We start from the raw sequence: 14857 nt of genomic DNA, 5'->3' as shown, positions 1-14857 counted from the left end.
GCAATCGGGGCTTTCTTGTGCAAAACCGCATCTAGATTGGCACGGACGCTTTTCCGCAAAAAGTGCTTTTCCGCAAAAGCGCCCGTGCCAATCTAGACACTCTTTTCCGCAAATGCTTTTAACGGAAAAACTTTTCTATTAAAAGCATTTGCGGAAAATTATGCCAGTCTAGACGTAGCCAAAGTGTATTTCAGGGTGGGTCAAGCCCAGGATTAAAAAACAGTCCTCTCTCATCACAAAGATCATGAATGTCCCAGCCAGCAGCCACCATTCTCTAGCACAGTGGTCCCCAACGTGGTGCCCACGGGAACCATGGCGCCCGCCGGGGCATTTATGTGTGCCTGCCGAATGATTTGAGCCAGCCCCACCCCCGGGGCGCGGTGCATGCGCAGTGCAAGCCCCAGGCACGCGGCACATGAGTGGCATCGGCCCTGGGTGCGCGGTGCATGAGCGTCCCCGCCCCCGGATGCTCGGCGTGTGAGCGGCCCTGCCCCTGGGCACCCGGAATTCCCGAAAGGTCTGGGACCACTGCTCTAGCAGCCCACTTTTGAAGGCAGCGCCACTGCCAGTAGCAGTGCAGAAGGGATCACTTCAAATTACAGGTGATGGGGGGGGGGTAGGTGAGAAATTCCATAAATGGTAAGTGGGGGGGGAAACGACTTTAAAAGTTTGTGCACCACTGATGTAAAAGACTTCCCTCACTCCATGACATATTGTCACAATTGTGGTAGGAGGAGGTGCCTGATCTGGAGTCCTATTGCAATAAGAAGGGTGTGATGATGGACCACTCTGTAATAACCATGGACATTTGGAACTCTCATCCCCCCAGGTCTACAATGGTCTGAGATTGTTAACTCTCAGGGAGCAATAAAGGCCCATTTTTTCTCCTTTACCTATGAAGAGATGGGTGTTGGGTAGGGCTTGATAGTGCTGTTGCCAGGCTCCAGATGTCTTCTTTAGAGAGTTTTATCAATTTGACTAAAATTAATACTGCAAGGAGTAAGTGGTGGTGATCAAAGGAGATTATATTTGGAAACACTTCTGTAATATATGTTATTACTATAGACATCTGCATGAAAGCAAAAATTTAAATTCATCTGCTCCTGCATCTTTTTTCTCACCTGCATCAAACTGACAGCTCCTCAACTTGAGCAAATTAGCAGAGCCCAACCAGCTAAGGAACTGATACACGGAATTAGAGAAGTAACTTATAGTAATAGTTCATCCAGTCCCTTTTTCTGCCAATATAAGTTGTTTCACACAGTGCATTTTCTAACACTTCAAATAGTCTAATTTTATAACTCCCAAGCAATAGGACATCATCCCTTCCTTTATGAGGCTATTGCAAAGCCAAATACATTTCACTGCCAGACAGGTTTTTCAATATAGACTAACCTTGTCTCTTCATAAGTTTCAGCCCCATACTGATGCCACACTTACTGGCTGTGAATTATTTTCAGAGTTTGTCATGAGACAGCAGTGAGACTGTATGAACTTTCATTCTTTCCTCCTCCACTTCTCACCTCACAGGCTCGCGAACCAGTGATATTAGCTAGCTGCTGCGCTCCCCCAGCAGCTCTCTCAAGAGATAAGCACTGGGTGGTAGTACTGGAATCCATCCAAACCGGGCTGTCACTGACAGAAAAGCAAGCCTGAGGGGGAAGGGGAAATAAATCATCAAAAAGATTATCACTCCACACTAATGGACAAATCCTAAATAGGTATCTGTGCCCACTCTGGGCCCAAATACAATAGAACACAAGAACAGCCATACAGGGTACACCAAGGGTACTTCTAGCCCAGTATCCTGTCTTCTGACAGTGGTGAATGCCAGATGCTTCAAAGGAAATAAACAGAGCAAGGCTGTCATCAAATGACCCATCCCATGTCATCCAATCCTAGCATCAGGCAGTTAGAGGCTTGAAGCATGCTGAAGAACACCAAGAGCATGGACACGGAAATGCCACATTGTTGCACTGGAGATTTCCCACTACTGGATTCTACATACATCTACAATCCACATGAAGCTAGCATGTTGGGGACACGGCCAATAGCTTTGTAAACAATGTGAAAACCCCAGGCCAAACCTTGCATTGGAGAGGAGGGATAGCTCAGTGGTTTGAGCATTGGCCTGCTAAACCCAGGGTTGAGAGTTCAATCCTTGTAGAGGCCATTTAGGGATTTGGGGTAAAAATTTGTCAGTGTTGGTACTTGGTCCTGCTGTGAAGGCAGGGGACTGGACTTGATGACCTTTCAAGGTTCCTTCCAGTTCTAGGAGATAGGCAATCTCCAATAATGAGGAGAAGCTGGCTGAAGCTGCCACTCTTTTACCTAACTTGCAGTAGCTAGCGATGGGCCAGCAATGCAGGTTACCAGGCCCTGAAGCAAATGATTAAGCTCAGGATTCCTTTCCTGAATTCTGCTGTACTTCATGCTGTGAAAGAATTGTGCTGGTCCTTTTGCTCCTGTTGTCAGGATTTAGCCATATGGATAACTATAATTATTCTTCTTGGTGTTGTACTGAGATTGTTGTTTCCAATGACTAGTTATAATCTTCTGGGAACCCTTCCCCTGACACTCAGAACTCCATTGTGCAGTTTTTTAACTCATTTCCCAGAAGTTCTTCACATGTTTATTGCAGACAATATTTTCATTTGGCAAGCCAGATATAGACATCTGAGATTTAAATAGATGAGTCTATTGTCTCCTTCAAATGTTTAAAAGTTCTTGATCTCAAGGTGGGAAAGGCTGATTTTCAAAATGTAACTTGAATTTAGATGGCTTCAATAGACAAACAGACCTTTACATCTTTAAAGGAGAGGGCTTTTCAAATCTATGTCCACAAGACAACCCCAAGCACCCATTTTGAGCTCAGGAGCTCCTAGGACCATAATTTGAACCTTCAGAAATAAATGTATTGTTTCATAAAAGTATTCTTGCTAATAAAAACTTGTGAATTGAAATTATAATATAGTGAATCTGAACATATTAACCATAATTGTAAAGGTGTTAAAATATTAAGCTTTATACAAACAGTAAACAGACCATACATTGTGGTGCTCATTGGGTGATGCATATTTTAACAAAATAGTAAGTTGTCATGCCGGGGAGGAAAATGAAATACTAAAATCCTTGAGCTAAAGGGGGGAAATGTATATTGCAGTGGCTTCTAACAGAAACAGACAAAGGAAATACTTTGGAAGCAAAAAGCAACTGTTAAGTGTCAGAAAGAGAACTGTGTGTGCTCACTCTCCCTTCAAAGCTTTTCATTGCATATATTACCTTCAGTAACTGATGTAAAGGAAGATCAGGTGATAAATTCTTTAAAATTTGGCTGGCTCCCTGCTTCCAATACACGCTCCCATGTTGCTGTAGAGGATATACATTTTTAAATTTAAGATGGCCCCCAGGATGTCAAATACAGACTTCAATATGGATTTCAAACATTAAAAAGAGAACCATGTCCAAAATGAGAGACAATTTAAATTAATTTAACAGTTCCCCGTTTTTGTCACATCCAGAACAATTAGCTCATTTAATTACACTTCAAGAATGAACAATGTACATGCCAAATCATCAAATTCAAATGTTTACCTAGCAAAAATGTAGACCATTAACTAAAGCAGCATCTAGTGAGCAATATGATAATATTGCTAGTTGCAGCTATTGACTTACCCAAGGATTCTACCATAAAAGCACAGCTTTAAAGTGAAGCCAGAGTTCCACAGAATAACTGTGTCATTTTGGGCCCTGCACAAAGGGTTAGACTCAATGGCTACGTCTAGACTACATCCCTTTGTCGTAAAAGGGATGTAAATTAGACATATCGCAATTGCTAATGAAGCGGGGATTTAAATCTCCCCCGCTTCGTTAGCATAAAAATGGCTGCCGCTTTTTTCCCCCGCACGGAGCTTTGCTGGAAAAAAGCGCCAGTCTAGACCGCTGATCTTGCGGAAAATAAAGCCTTTTCCGAAAGATCCCTTATCCCTCTATGAAATAAGAGGATAAGGGATCTTTCGGAAAAGGCTTTATTTTTCGCAAGATCAGCGTCTAGACTGGAGCTTTGCCGGAAAAAAGCGCCATTCAGAAAAAAAGCGGCAGCCATTTTTATGCTAGTGAAGCAGGGGAGATTTAAATCCCCGCTTCATTAGCAATTGCGATATGTCTAATTTACATCCCTTTTATGAAAAAGGGATGTAGTCTAGACGTAGCCTAACTGTTTAAAGCAGAAAAAAACAGTAATCAGAATGACTGAGTTCTGCAGTCATACTCAAGGTACTTTGTCTGCCATTAATCCACTGTGCAACCCAGAGCAAGTCCGTTAGGCACCACTAATTTTGGGTATTCAACTCAAAATATATAGCCCCTGATTTTCTGAGCACCCAAGCCTTTAATTGAAGTGAATGGAGGCTGCAAGGGCTCAGCACCTCTGATTTACCAGTCCTAGGATTTTGAAGCTCAGCAACTGGTAACGTAAACACCAAAAATTAGTGGACACCTTGGATAATGCCTGCCATAATCTCTCTCCACTTCACTTTACACAACTGCAAAATGGGTCTCAAACCTGCTTACCTCATAGGCATGGTGTGAGGCTTAATAGATGAATGAATGTCTAAGTACTTTGACATCTTCGAAAGACAGACAATATGTTATATAGGCTAAAACTAGAGAAGCCATAAGCACGATATACAGGAAGACACAACCCCTGAACATTTGCATACAAGTCGGCCATCCTTTGGTTTCCATTATTTCTGAGGATGCCTGGTGTACCACCTAGTATATGAAGAGCTATGAGGAGAGGGATGATAGCTGTACCTTGAATAGATCTGGCATATTCAGCTCTTCACTAAATTCCACTCTCCTTAATCTTGCAGACACAGCTACTCAAACTTCCTGCTCCATCTCAAAACACGCCTCAAGTTTGCAAAAACGTAAGAGCATATCTTACACTAGGAAACTCTTTCAAAATAACTAAATTCGACTTAACTCCTGATTTTACAAAATCAAAATAGCATGTCCTCACTACGGGGAAGCCTTGAAATTAGTCCGAGACAGGCTCCATTAATGTTGATGCGCTACCTCGAATTTGAGCCCCAGGAAGCACTGGGGAATAATTAGTTCAAATTACTCTGGGAAGTATTATTTCAAGATAGTGGCACCAGAGCGTCCACACTAATGCTATTTCAAAATTAGCATTATTCCCCATAAAAAGCAGGAAGACATTTTTTTTCTGCAGTGTAGACATAGCCCTAGGGAGGCAGCTTAGTTACAGCAGCGAAACCTCACTGAGAGCGGGAGCCAGCAACCCCTTCCAGCCCCACTCCTGGGGAAGTAGCTTGGCTGTGTCAGCAGAGCTTCCTCCCCAGGAGCAGGGCTGGCAGCCCTTGTCAGCTCTGCTCCTAGGGCAGGCTCTACAGTATAAAGCTAATCTAAACTTTATACTGTACAGCCTGCAGTGTTTAACCACTAGGGTGCCAGGTGTCCAGTTTTGAACCGGTCAGTCCAGTATTTGAGCTTTCTGTTCAGGAAACAAATTGAGAAAATATAAATGTCTGGTATTTTCTAAATAAGATGTAATGTAGATGGTGATGTAATGTCAAGTGTGTCTGGTATTTTTGTTGAAACCATCTGGCAACCCTATTAACCACTAGGAATTTTCTGCTGTTAACACGGTTAGCTTTTTAAACGAATTTTTACATACCTAGTATCCACACTGTTATCCTTGTCCTCCCTGTCCTATTCTTTTCTTGCAGTTGTATACAAGTTGCATCTTGTACTAAACTGGCTTTTATGTTCTTCAGGCAGAGTCTGTCCCTTATTATGTATTTATACAGTGTCTGGCACAAAGAAACTTTGATCTTAATTGAAGCCTTTGGAGCTGTTGTAATACTACTAAATAATATGTATCATTATTCCTTAGTACATGGGTGGGGAACCTTTTTGGGTTGGGGGCCGCTGACCCACAGAAAAATCAGTGAGGGGCCACACACAAGTGAGAAACAAAAAGAACCCAAACAAACCCTCACTGATATGGCTCCCAACTGAGAAGCAGAAAGACACTCCCCACATTTCCCTTGCACACCAGAGCTTAGAGGGGCCCGGGATAGTAGATTTTGTGCGCTCCAGCCCCACAATGGAATGGTGGGGAGGCTAGAGAATCAGCATGGGCTCCCCAGTGCTGGGGTGGGAGAGCCCTGAGTCTCAGGGTCCAGATCCAAGCAAGCCAAGGGCTGCATGTGGCCCCGGGGCCTTAGGTTCCCCACTCCTGCCTTAGTACTTTGTTGAGGATATACAATATGACTGATTTTTCCCCCTTAAAAACTGACCTGCCCAGCCCCAGAAATAGCCTTCACATGAGAGAAGTTAAAGCCAGAAGACTTCATCTTTTCCAAGATCATATCCAGAGCCTACAAGAAAAAACAGAATCAAGAATGATTGTAATGAGCTACCAAATTATGCATACTCACAGCCCTCAGAATTAAATTGTAAGTGTCTGTCATCACTGATAAGGACTCAATAAGAGACAATGAAAAATTAGCTAATGACTAGGGATTTTTTGAGAAATTGAATAAATTAATCTAAGCAGAAGTGCTTTTTAAAACAAAAAAAATCTTCAAACAGGTTGAATAACAAAGGATTAATCATTAGATCTTAGTTCTTGTTTGGTCTTCAAAGGATTTCAATATATTAAAGAGACATTGTTGAGGCTGATACATACAAAATGGGACAATTTATTTTGTTCTTACATTTGGAAAACCCATGCAATTCCTTGTGGTGCCATGTCCAATTTTGCAACATGCTGAGCATCCTCAACTCCCACTGACTTCAATGGGAGCTATGGATGTTCACTACCTCTGAAATTCAGATGATTTATTCAGATAGCAAAATATGGATTTAAATACTTAGCTGTTAGACACTCAAGTCAGAAAATTTTGCCCTTGCCATGAGATTCTCAAATGATACTTTTAAGTCATTTCGGACTAAAAATTAATCTACCTTTATACTGTCATTACTGTGACCTTCATTTTGCCACCCATAGGGTACGTCTAGACTACAAGCCTCTTTCAAAAGAGGCTTTTTCAAAAGATACTTTCAAAAAAGCCTCTTTCGAAAGAGAGCATCTAGACTACAGTCAGTACTTTCGAAAAAGCGAGCCACTTTTTCGAAAGAGAGCACCCAGGTAGCCTGGATGCTCTCCTTTGAAAAAGCACAGTTTGTATTACATAGTGTCTTTTTTCAAAAGAGTACTTTCGAAAAAAGGCGTTATTCCTCGTAAAATTAAGTTTTCCACGGCCGAAAAAACTGCCGCGTTCTTTTGATTTACTTTTGAAAGAACATGGCAGCAGTCTAGACGCAGAGGAAGTTTTTTCAAAAAAAGGCCTTTTTTTTTTAAATAAACACTGTAGTCTAGACACACCCTTAGTCACAACTTCACTACACATGTTGCCTTAGTAGGACTACTTACATAGTAAAATTCTATTCATTGTGAGCAACGTTTACAGAATCTGGACCTAAATGAGTAATTTTCCTCTGGATTGTGAATATCTGTTTTTAGAACACAAAAGGAAACCTACAGTATTTTAAACTAAATGTTTTCTACACTTATCATAAAGGGACTGCACTACAGCAAAACTAGCTAGCCAGCCAGCAGAGGGAAACAAAAACTCACTAACAAATCTTATTCTCAGAGGATGAAATTAACTCTGATGTTGCATTAACAAAGAGGTAAACAAAGCAAAGCCAAACTGGCACCTCTTCCATATGAAACAAAGACTGCAAACAAAGAATGTTTTCCTAATTAAAAAAGAAGGAAAAGGGGCCAAATTTTATCCAGCAGATGCAATATTTATTTATTGCTGATATGGGTTCAAAACCACTTAGGAAAGAACTTATATTTTGCATGCATCTAGTACTAAATACAATGGAGAGAGAAGAAACAAAAGCATAACAATTTAGAAACTCCAGCTTTACTTGTTCATGATGTGAAATTTTGCACTTCAAAGAGACATAACTGCATGCAAAAGAAATAGAAAACAAGCTAACAAGACATCTTAGCTTGAATGGCAATCATAATTGCTTCTCATAATGATAATCCTGAGTTAAGATGAAGAATCATGTAATAACGCAAATATACCTGGTCAACCAAAATTAAAACAGTTTCCTACCTTGACCCACATTAACACAGGAGAAGTCACTGTCAGCTTATCACTGTGGACGTGGACTCCGCAATGAGTCCTGCACAAAGACAATATTTTTACTTGAGGTGGGAGGAGAACCTGTCTTTTTTCACATTTGGTTCGTTTTCTCCTCTTCCAAGCAGTTTTTTCACATGATCATGTACAACCAAAGAATACACAATAGTATTCAGTGCACAGCAAGAATTAAAACAAAGTTAGAAAACTCAACCTGCCCTCTGGAACTAACATTCTGATATTTTGACTAGGCACAGGGAAAAAATATAAAGGAAAGGCCCTGATCCTGCAGTGAGATCTAAGAGGGCAGACTCCTACATTTACCCAGTACTTTGAAGTCATTGAGCCTCTGCATAGGGAAGGCTCTGCCCACATGTATGTCATGGAGCAGTAAACTCTTTGTCATATATTTATACTGGTTTCTTACAAAGCGATTTGACAAAAAGCCAAATACCCACATAAAGATTATCCATGGTGAACCCTTGTTTATACTACAAATTGCTTAAATGTATCTTACATCGCATCTAAGCGCCAGTGTCAACATCACTCCGTCAGCAGAAGAGCTTCTCTTATTGACCTAGATCTCCCCTCATTGATTCAGCAAGGGCAATCAACTCTCAGGCTTTCAGTTCTCTAGCTGTTGCCTCTCTCTAACATGGATGGGTTCTGGCAGGAGAAGAGTTTTAACACCCCCACCCACCACAAAGGAGTCTCTTTGGTTACAAATGTATCACAGCTTCAGCTGAGAACGAGCACGTATTTAGGGACCCCTGAACTCAAAGGGAATTAGAGTTTCTAGAAGGAGGTAATTAGTACATAATGGGGTCTCTCTTTCTTCAGAGTGTGTCTCCAAAAGGTTGGCTTCAGAGGGGTGAGTTTGTATTCTCATCACCCCAAGCTATTTCCTAGGAAATCTACATGTACCCCAAAACTAATAATATTAAATCAATGTGTTTTAACTTAATTCAGTACAGTTCATTCGAGATATTGTAGGATATTGTCTGACTGCCATACTGTAGACCTAATGTAGCCATTTACAATTAAGTTTACTCATAAATTGAGTAAGTGCATGTGCAAACAGGTTGTCCAGAAACTAAATCCTACTCTGAAATAAAGGACATGGAGTTTTTGATGCTCCAATTAAACTTAGTCTATCAGGAGTCACAGAATCTTTTACACTTTCTAATGTTTATTATCAATGGTTTCACATTGCACCATGGGTGAAATCCACTTCTTGCCATATAAAATTTGTGTCAACAAGTTTTGTCCAAAAACTGTGAGCTTTGCAGGTTGGAATGTATACACTTTAGACCACACATTGAGTAGCAGGCACGGCCCTCTTCGGTACATATAGACTTACTTTCACTTTCGAAAGAAGATATGCAAATTCAGTGATAATTTGCACATATTCTTCCAATCAATTTTTCGAAAGAGGGTTTTTTGAGGTTTTTTGTTTTCGAAAAAGCAAGCAGTTTAGATGTGGTTCTTTTTTAAAAAACTTTTTTCGAAAGAACCTTCTCTCTCAAAAATTGAGGTTTACAGGTTCTTTCGAAAAAAGGGTTTTTTTCCTAAAGAACTGCATCTAAACTGCTCGCTTTTTCGAAAAAAACTCTTTCAGAAAAGCGATCAAAAGAAGATATGCAAATTACCATCAAATTTACATATCTTCTTTCGAAAGTGAAAGTAAGTCTAGACGTACCCTTAATGTCTCCCAAGAGCAGTTTTGGGCAATAGATCTGCTCCAGCATATTCCCAAAACTCCCTTCCAAACCTTATTTGCTGTCAACATATCATGCATCTCCTTCCCGAACACAAAGGCAGTATTGCCAACCTTCGATGTTCAACTATAACGAGCCAGCCCCAAAAAACTCATGAGACTGGCTTAAACATCAAAAGTTTTTTTTTTAAAAATGATAAATAGGGGTAGTTGGTATTTGCTTTTTGCTTTCTGGTCTTTTAGGATGCACTCATTTCATGTTGTCAAGTTTTTCGCCACAGCCATGAAGACTAAAATATGTCTTTATTAAATGAAAGCTGAGATTCTCCTGCAATAAAAGGATTCCAGGAGCTGGGGCTTTCAGGAAAGTGCCAAACATCACAAGAGTTTACAACACCTTTGCAGTGTAGCCAATACCACACACAGACAAGCTAGAAACTCTGTTCATGCCTCCACACTTACTAGATCCATGGGATTTAACTGGTGTAAAAGCTCTTCAAAGGTACAAAACACTGGACTGACCATCACAATAAAATAAAATTCAAAAACATACCCAAATTCTGGAAGGTCTTTGTCAAAATGAATATTATCCTCATAGATGACTCTCAGCTGGTCATCAATGGCAATAACTTTAAGCTGAAAGAAATCAAAAGTGTACAAAAATACAGATCTATGTTTTCAAAAGGAGGATGGTATGTAAAGAGTGGTCTCTCAGCAATGTCTGAAAACTAGACTCCTTCAAAGTCATAGAATCCTAGGACTGGCACAGACCTCAGGAAGTCATCGAGTCCAGCATTAACTATTCAGTTAGCCAATTAATTTAAATCTAACATCCCTACATGGCACCACAGACATCATTTCTACAGGGAGCTGCATGCCATCCTTGGTAGCAAATCCATCTCCACCACCAAGCTTCCTGTGGATAATCTGGAGGTACTGGAGTGAACCTCAAGGAGGACATGCTAGATGAGAAATGGAAGAGGAGAAGACTGTGGGACAGGCAACAGGTGTCCAACAGCATGACAAGCCAGGATTTCTTTTTGATTCCTGAGCCGTGTAGCCATTTCCAGCATTCCAGCTTTAGTGAGCCTGAAGGCAGGGGAGGGAACTTCTCATAAGTACAGGCAGTCCCCGGGTTACATGGATCCGACTTACATTAGATCCCTACTTACAAACGGGGTGAGGCAACCCCGCACTAGCTGCTTCCCCCCAGCAGACCAGGGAGACACGAAGCTAGCACCCCCCCCAGCAGATCAGGGAGACGCACAGCAGCTTTTCTCAGTAGACACCTCAGCTTGAGAATAAAGGACTGAGGGAAGTGAGGTGTGGGAGAATAAAACTGAGCTCTGGAGAAATGTTTGGCTAGAGTTTCCCCTACAATATGTACCAGTTCCGACATACATACAAATTCAACTTAAGAACAAACCTACAGTCCCTATCTTGTATGTAACCCGGGGACTGCCTGTACTCGTTTTCCTTCAATACTGCGTGGATGCACATTGCTGCTTGTGTACTACTTTAGAGGTACTGAAATAACCGATAAAGGTACAGCTGATATTTACTTTTCATTCCCCTGTACAAGCTAGGCAGAGGGGCCCTACAGAACAGTTTGTTTATGCACACCAGGATGTCCTGCAAATAGAGATTGCTAGCAAACTTTCCTGGAGGTAATTTGAAATACTCTGCCAAAGGAGTCTTCAGAGCGTTGCCTTGTTTCTTCCATTGCATTTGGAATAGTGCAGGCACTATTGCAGCACACAAGTTACTGGGCTGTAGCCAGATGTATGCAGGAGCTGCAACCTTGCAGCCTTAGTTACCCCCAGGAGTGATATATCAACTACAATCACTACTGCCTTTGGAAAATGGTGCCACATGTATCTTCTGGTGCTGCAGCAGTACCCAAGACACTCCTCTCCATGGGAGATTAACACACACCCAACTTTGAGAGCCTCACTGATGTATGTGATTGTGAATTTCCTGTTTCTTCCCCTTTAAAGATACATTACCACATATGTTATGTAGTGTACCTCAGTATGACATAGGTATGTTTGCAGGGCTGTGGAATAAAAATCTACCTAGGAAATCTGAATGAATCTTTATTATTCTCCAAAATATGGTGACCAATTGTATAATTCACAGAAAACAGCAACAGATGAATTTGTACTGTTGCAATACTGCATGCACAGCAATTACACGATTCATAGCACAGTGTCAAAAAATGCCAAGCTCAACAAGTTACAGCAACACACACAGCAACACACACAGCAACACATTGTGACTCAGTGCTCATTCATTCATTCGCGACCCCTCAACTCGAGAATGATGTTTACCAGCGATTTAAATATAAGTCCTGAGGTGACTCAGGAGTTTGATCCTGAAATTGCAACTCCGCCCACAGTAGGATTCAGTGTCAAAATGCTCCTTCAAAGCTTCCCAGACCCAAACAAGTCCTCACGGAACCTTTCTGGTATCTGGCTACTTGAATTCAGCAGGAAGCCAGTCCACCTTCACACTCCGTCCTCGGGAAACATCTCCCCCTTTGCTTCAAAGCAGAGGCGAAAATGGGTGGATACAGCATACTGGTAAGTACAGATGTTAGATAGCGTGTAACTGAATAGTCATGTAACCACATCAAAATTTAGTGGTTACACAACTACATGCAGTCCCCGAGTTACGCGGATCCGACTTACGTCGGATCCGCAGATACGAACGGGGATTTTCTCGCCCCGGAGGACTGGAGCGGTGGGACGCCTGGTCCCGCTGCCCGCCTCCTCCGGGGTGAGAAAAGCTGCTCCCCGTCTCCCTGGTCTGCTGCAGGAGCCAGCAGACCAGGGAGACGCTGAGCAAAGCCGCGCAGGACCCGGGGCCGGACCCGCGGCGCTTCCAGCTGACCTGGAAGCAGCTGTGGGTCCGGCCCCGAGGCCTCCGCCGCTTTGCTCAGCGTCTCCCTGGTCTGCAGACCAGGGAGACGCTGAGCAAAGCGGCGGAGGACCCGGGCCGGACCGCGGCACTTCCAGCTGATCTGGAAGCGCCGCGGGTCTGGCCCGGGTCCTCCGCCGCTTTGCTCCACGTCTCTCTGGTCTGCTGGGGGGACGCAGCTAGTGCCCCCCTCAGCAGACCAGGGAGATGTGGAGCAAAGCCCGGGGCCTGTGGTAGAGCAGGTGGGGCGCTGCCAGTTGGTCCCACAGCACCGCTCCTTGGCGCTACTGGACCAACCTGGCAGCACCCCAGCTACTCTGCCCCAGGAGTCCTGATTCAGCCGCTGCTGATCAGTTTCAGCAGTGGCTGAATCAGGACGCCTGGGGTGGAGCAGCTGGGGTGCTGCTGGGTTGGTCCAGTAGCGCCGAGGAGCGGCCGCGCTACTGGACCAACCCAGCAGCAACCGATCTGCTCTGCCCCAGGCGTCCCCAAGTTAGCCGCTGCTGAAACTGACCAGCGGCTGACTACAGGAAGCAGCAGCAGCAGCAGCTGACTTGGGGACGCCTGGGGTTCTTAAGTTGAATCTGTATGTAAGTCAGAACTGGTGTCCAGATTCAGCGGCTGAATCTGGACGCCAGTTCCGACTTACATACAGATTCAACTTAAGAACAAACCTACAGTCCCTATCTTGTACGTAACCCGGGGACTGCCTGTATTCAATACTTCCCAGAGGCTGGGCCAGCACCAGTGTGCTCCTGGTCACACTCCCCAGGAGCCCTCTGCCCTGCTGTTTCTGTACTCCCCACAAGCCCGGGGGGAGGGGGGGGAGAGCAGCTGCCCTTGCACCGAGGGGGAGGGGAGGAGAGAGGGCTGAGCTCCTTGTGGACAAAGGCTGGTCCGCTGCAGCAGCCCCTGTCCATGGGGAGCTCAGACACTCTCCCCCCCCGCCCCACAGGCAGGAGTGGCTGCAGCAAGTGCAGGCCCACAGCAGCCTCCCCTGCACACACATGCACCCCCAATAGAGGCAGTAGTGCAGGGTGGGGCAGCAGGCAGCACCACAAAGCCAATGTTGAGGGGAGGAAGCTTCTAAATTGGCTCCCCCCAGTTAGGGATGTTAAAATTAGATTAATCAACTAATCGAATAGTTAAAGGAATTTCCATCAACTATTTGATTAGTCGATAAGGGCGCTTCCGCTCTGAAATATAACAAAAGCCCACTGGGCTGTTGCTACATTTCCAAGGCAGAAGTGCCCCACGGCATTCCACCTCTGAAATGTACAAGAGCCCCAGCACAGGCTCTCATGCATTTCAAAGATTAAAACACAACATTGAACCTGAGGCCATGGGGGAACACTGAGTCCCCAACTGGCCTCAGGCTCCATGTGACATTGAAATGTACAAGTCCCAGAAGCTGCCTCCTCTTCCCACTTGCTGCCTCTTTCTGATAGGGGCGTGCCTATAGGCAAACTAGGCAGCCACCTAGGGCGCCAAGTTGCATGAGGTGCCAAATTCTAAACCCTGCCCCTTCCATTTCCCATGCCTTACCTGGAGCACGGCTTCCCTGCGGCTAGGAAGGGGGTAAGTCCTGGGAGAGGCAGTGCGCAGGGGGGTTTCCCCTTTGCCAGGGGAGAGGGAGGGTTGGCCCCAGGGAAGGAAGAACGCAGGTGGGTTGCACCACGGGGGGGGGGGGGGAAGGGGAGTTGGCCCTGGGGGAGGAGGAACGCAGGGGGTTCCCCTGCTCCGTGGGAGGAGGGAGTCACCCCGGTAGAGGTGCATGCCGGCTTCTCTTTGGGGGGGGGGATCTTGGGAGGAAGCGGATGCAGGGGAATCTCTCCCCTGACTGGTACCCTGTTCCCTCTCCCTAGCCCCCAACCCCCAAACTCCATTCCCAACCTCCTGGCCCCCAGTGCCAGAACTCTATCCCCAAGCCCTCAGTCACCAGCCAGAGAACTCCAACTCCATCCCCAAGCCCCCAGCCCCCAGCCACAGAACTCCATCCCCAGCCCCCCTCTCCACAGCACAGATATCT

The 14857-nt window shown here is 44.4% G+C and overlaps 1 protein-coding gene across 4 annotated transcripts in view; it reads right to left on the bottom strand.

The window, feature by feature from the left end:
* XYLB (xylulokinase) overlaps positions 1–14857 on the bottom strand; it is a 125784-nt gene that overhangs the window by 101073 nt on the left and 9854 nt on the right. For all 4 annotated transcript variants that reach the window (XM_075922826.1, XM_075922827.1, XM_075922825.1 and 1 more), the window contains exons 2-6: positions 10463–10545; positions 8166–8235; positions 6327–6407; positions 3283–3369; positions 1524–1652 (exon numbers count right to left, since the gene is read on the bottom strand). In XM_075922826.1, the coding sequence (XP_075778941.1) occupies positions 1524–1652; positions 3283–3369; positions 6327–6407; positions 8166–8235; positions 10463–10545 (450 nt within the window). The remainder of the gene's footprint in view (positions 1–1523; positions 1653–3282; positions 3370–6326; positions 6408–8165; positions 8236–10462; positions 10546–14857) is intronic.

This window comes from Pelodiscus sinensis, chromosome 2 (assembly GCF_049634645.1).
Source record: "Pelodiscus sinensis isolate JC-2024 chromosome 2, ASM4963464v1, whole genome shotgun sequence".
Classification (NCBI taxonomy): domain Eukaryota; kingdom Metazoa; phylum Chordata; order Testudines; family Trionychidae; genus Pelodiscus; species Pelodiscus sinensis.
The sequence above is the reverse complement of the archived record's forward strand: the minus strand, read 5'-3'. Positions and strand labels throughout refer to the sequence as shown.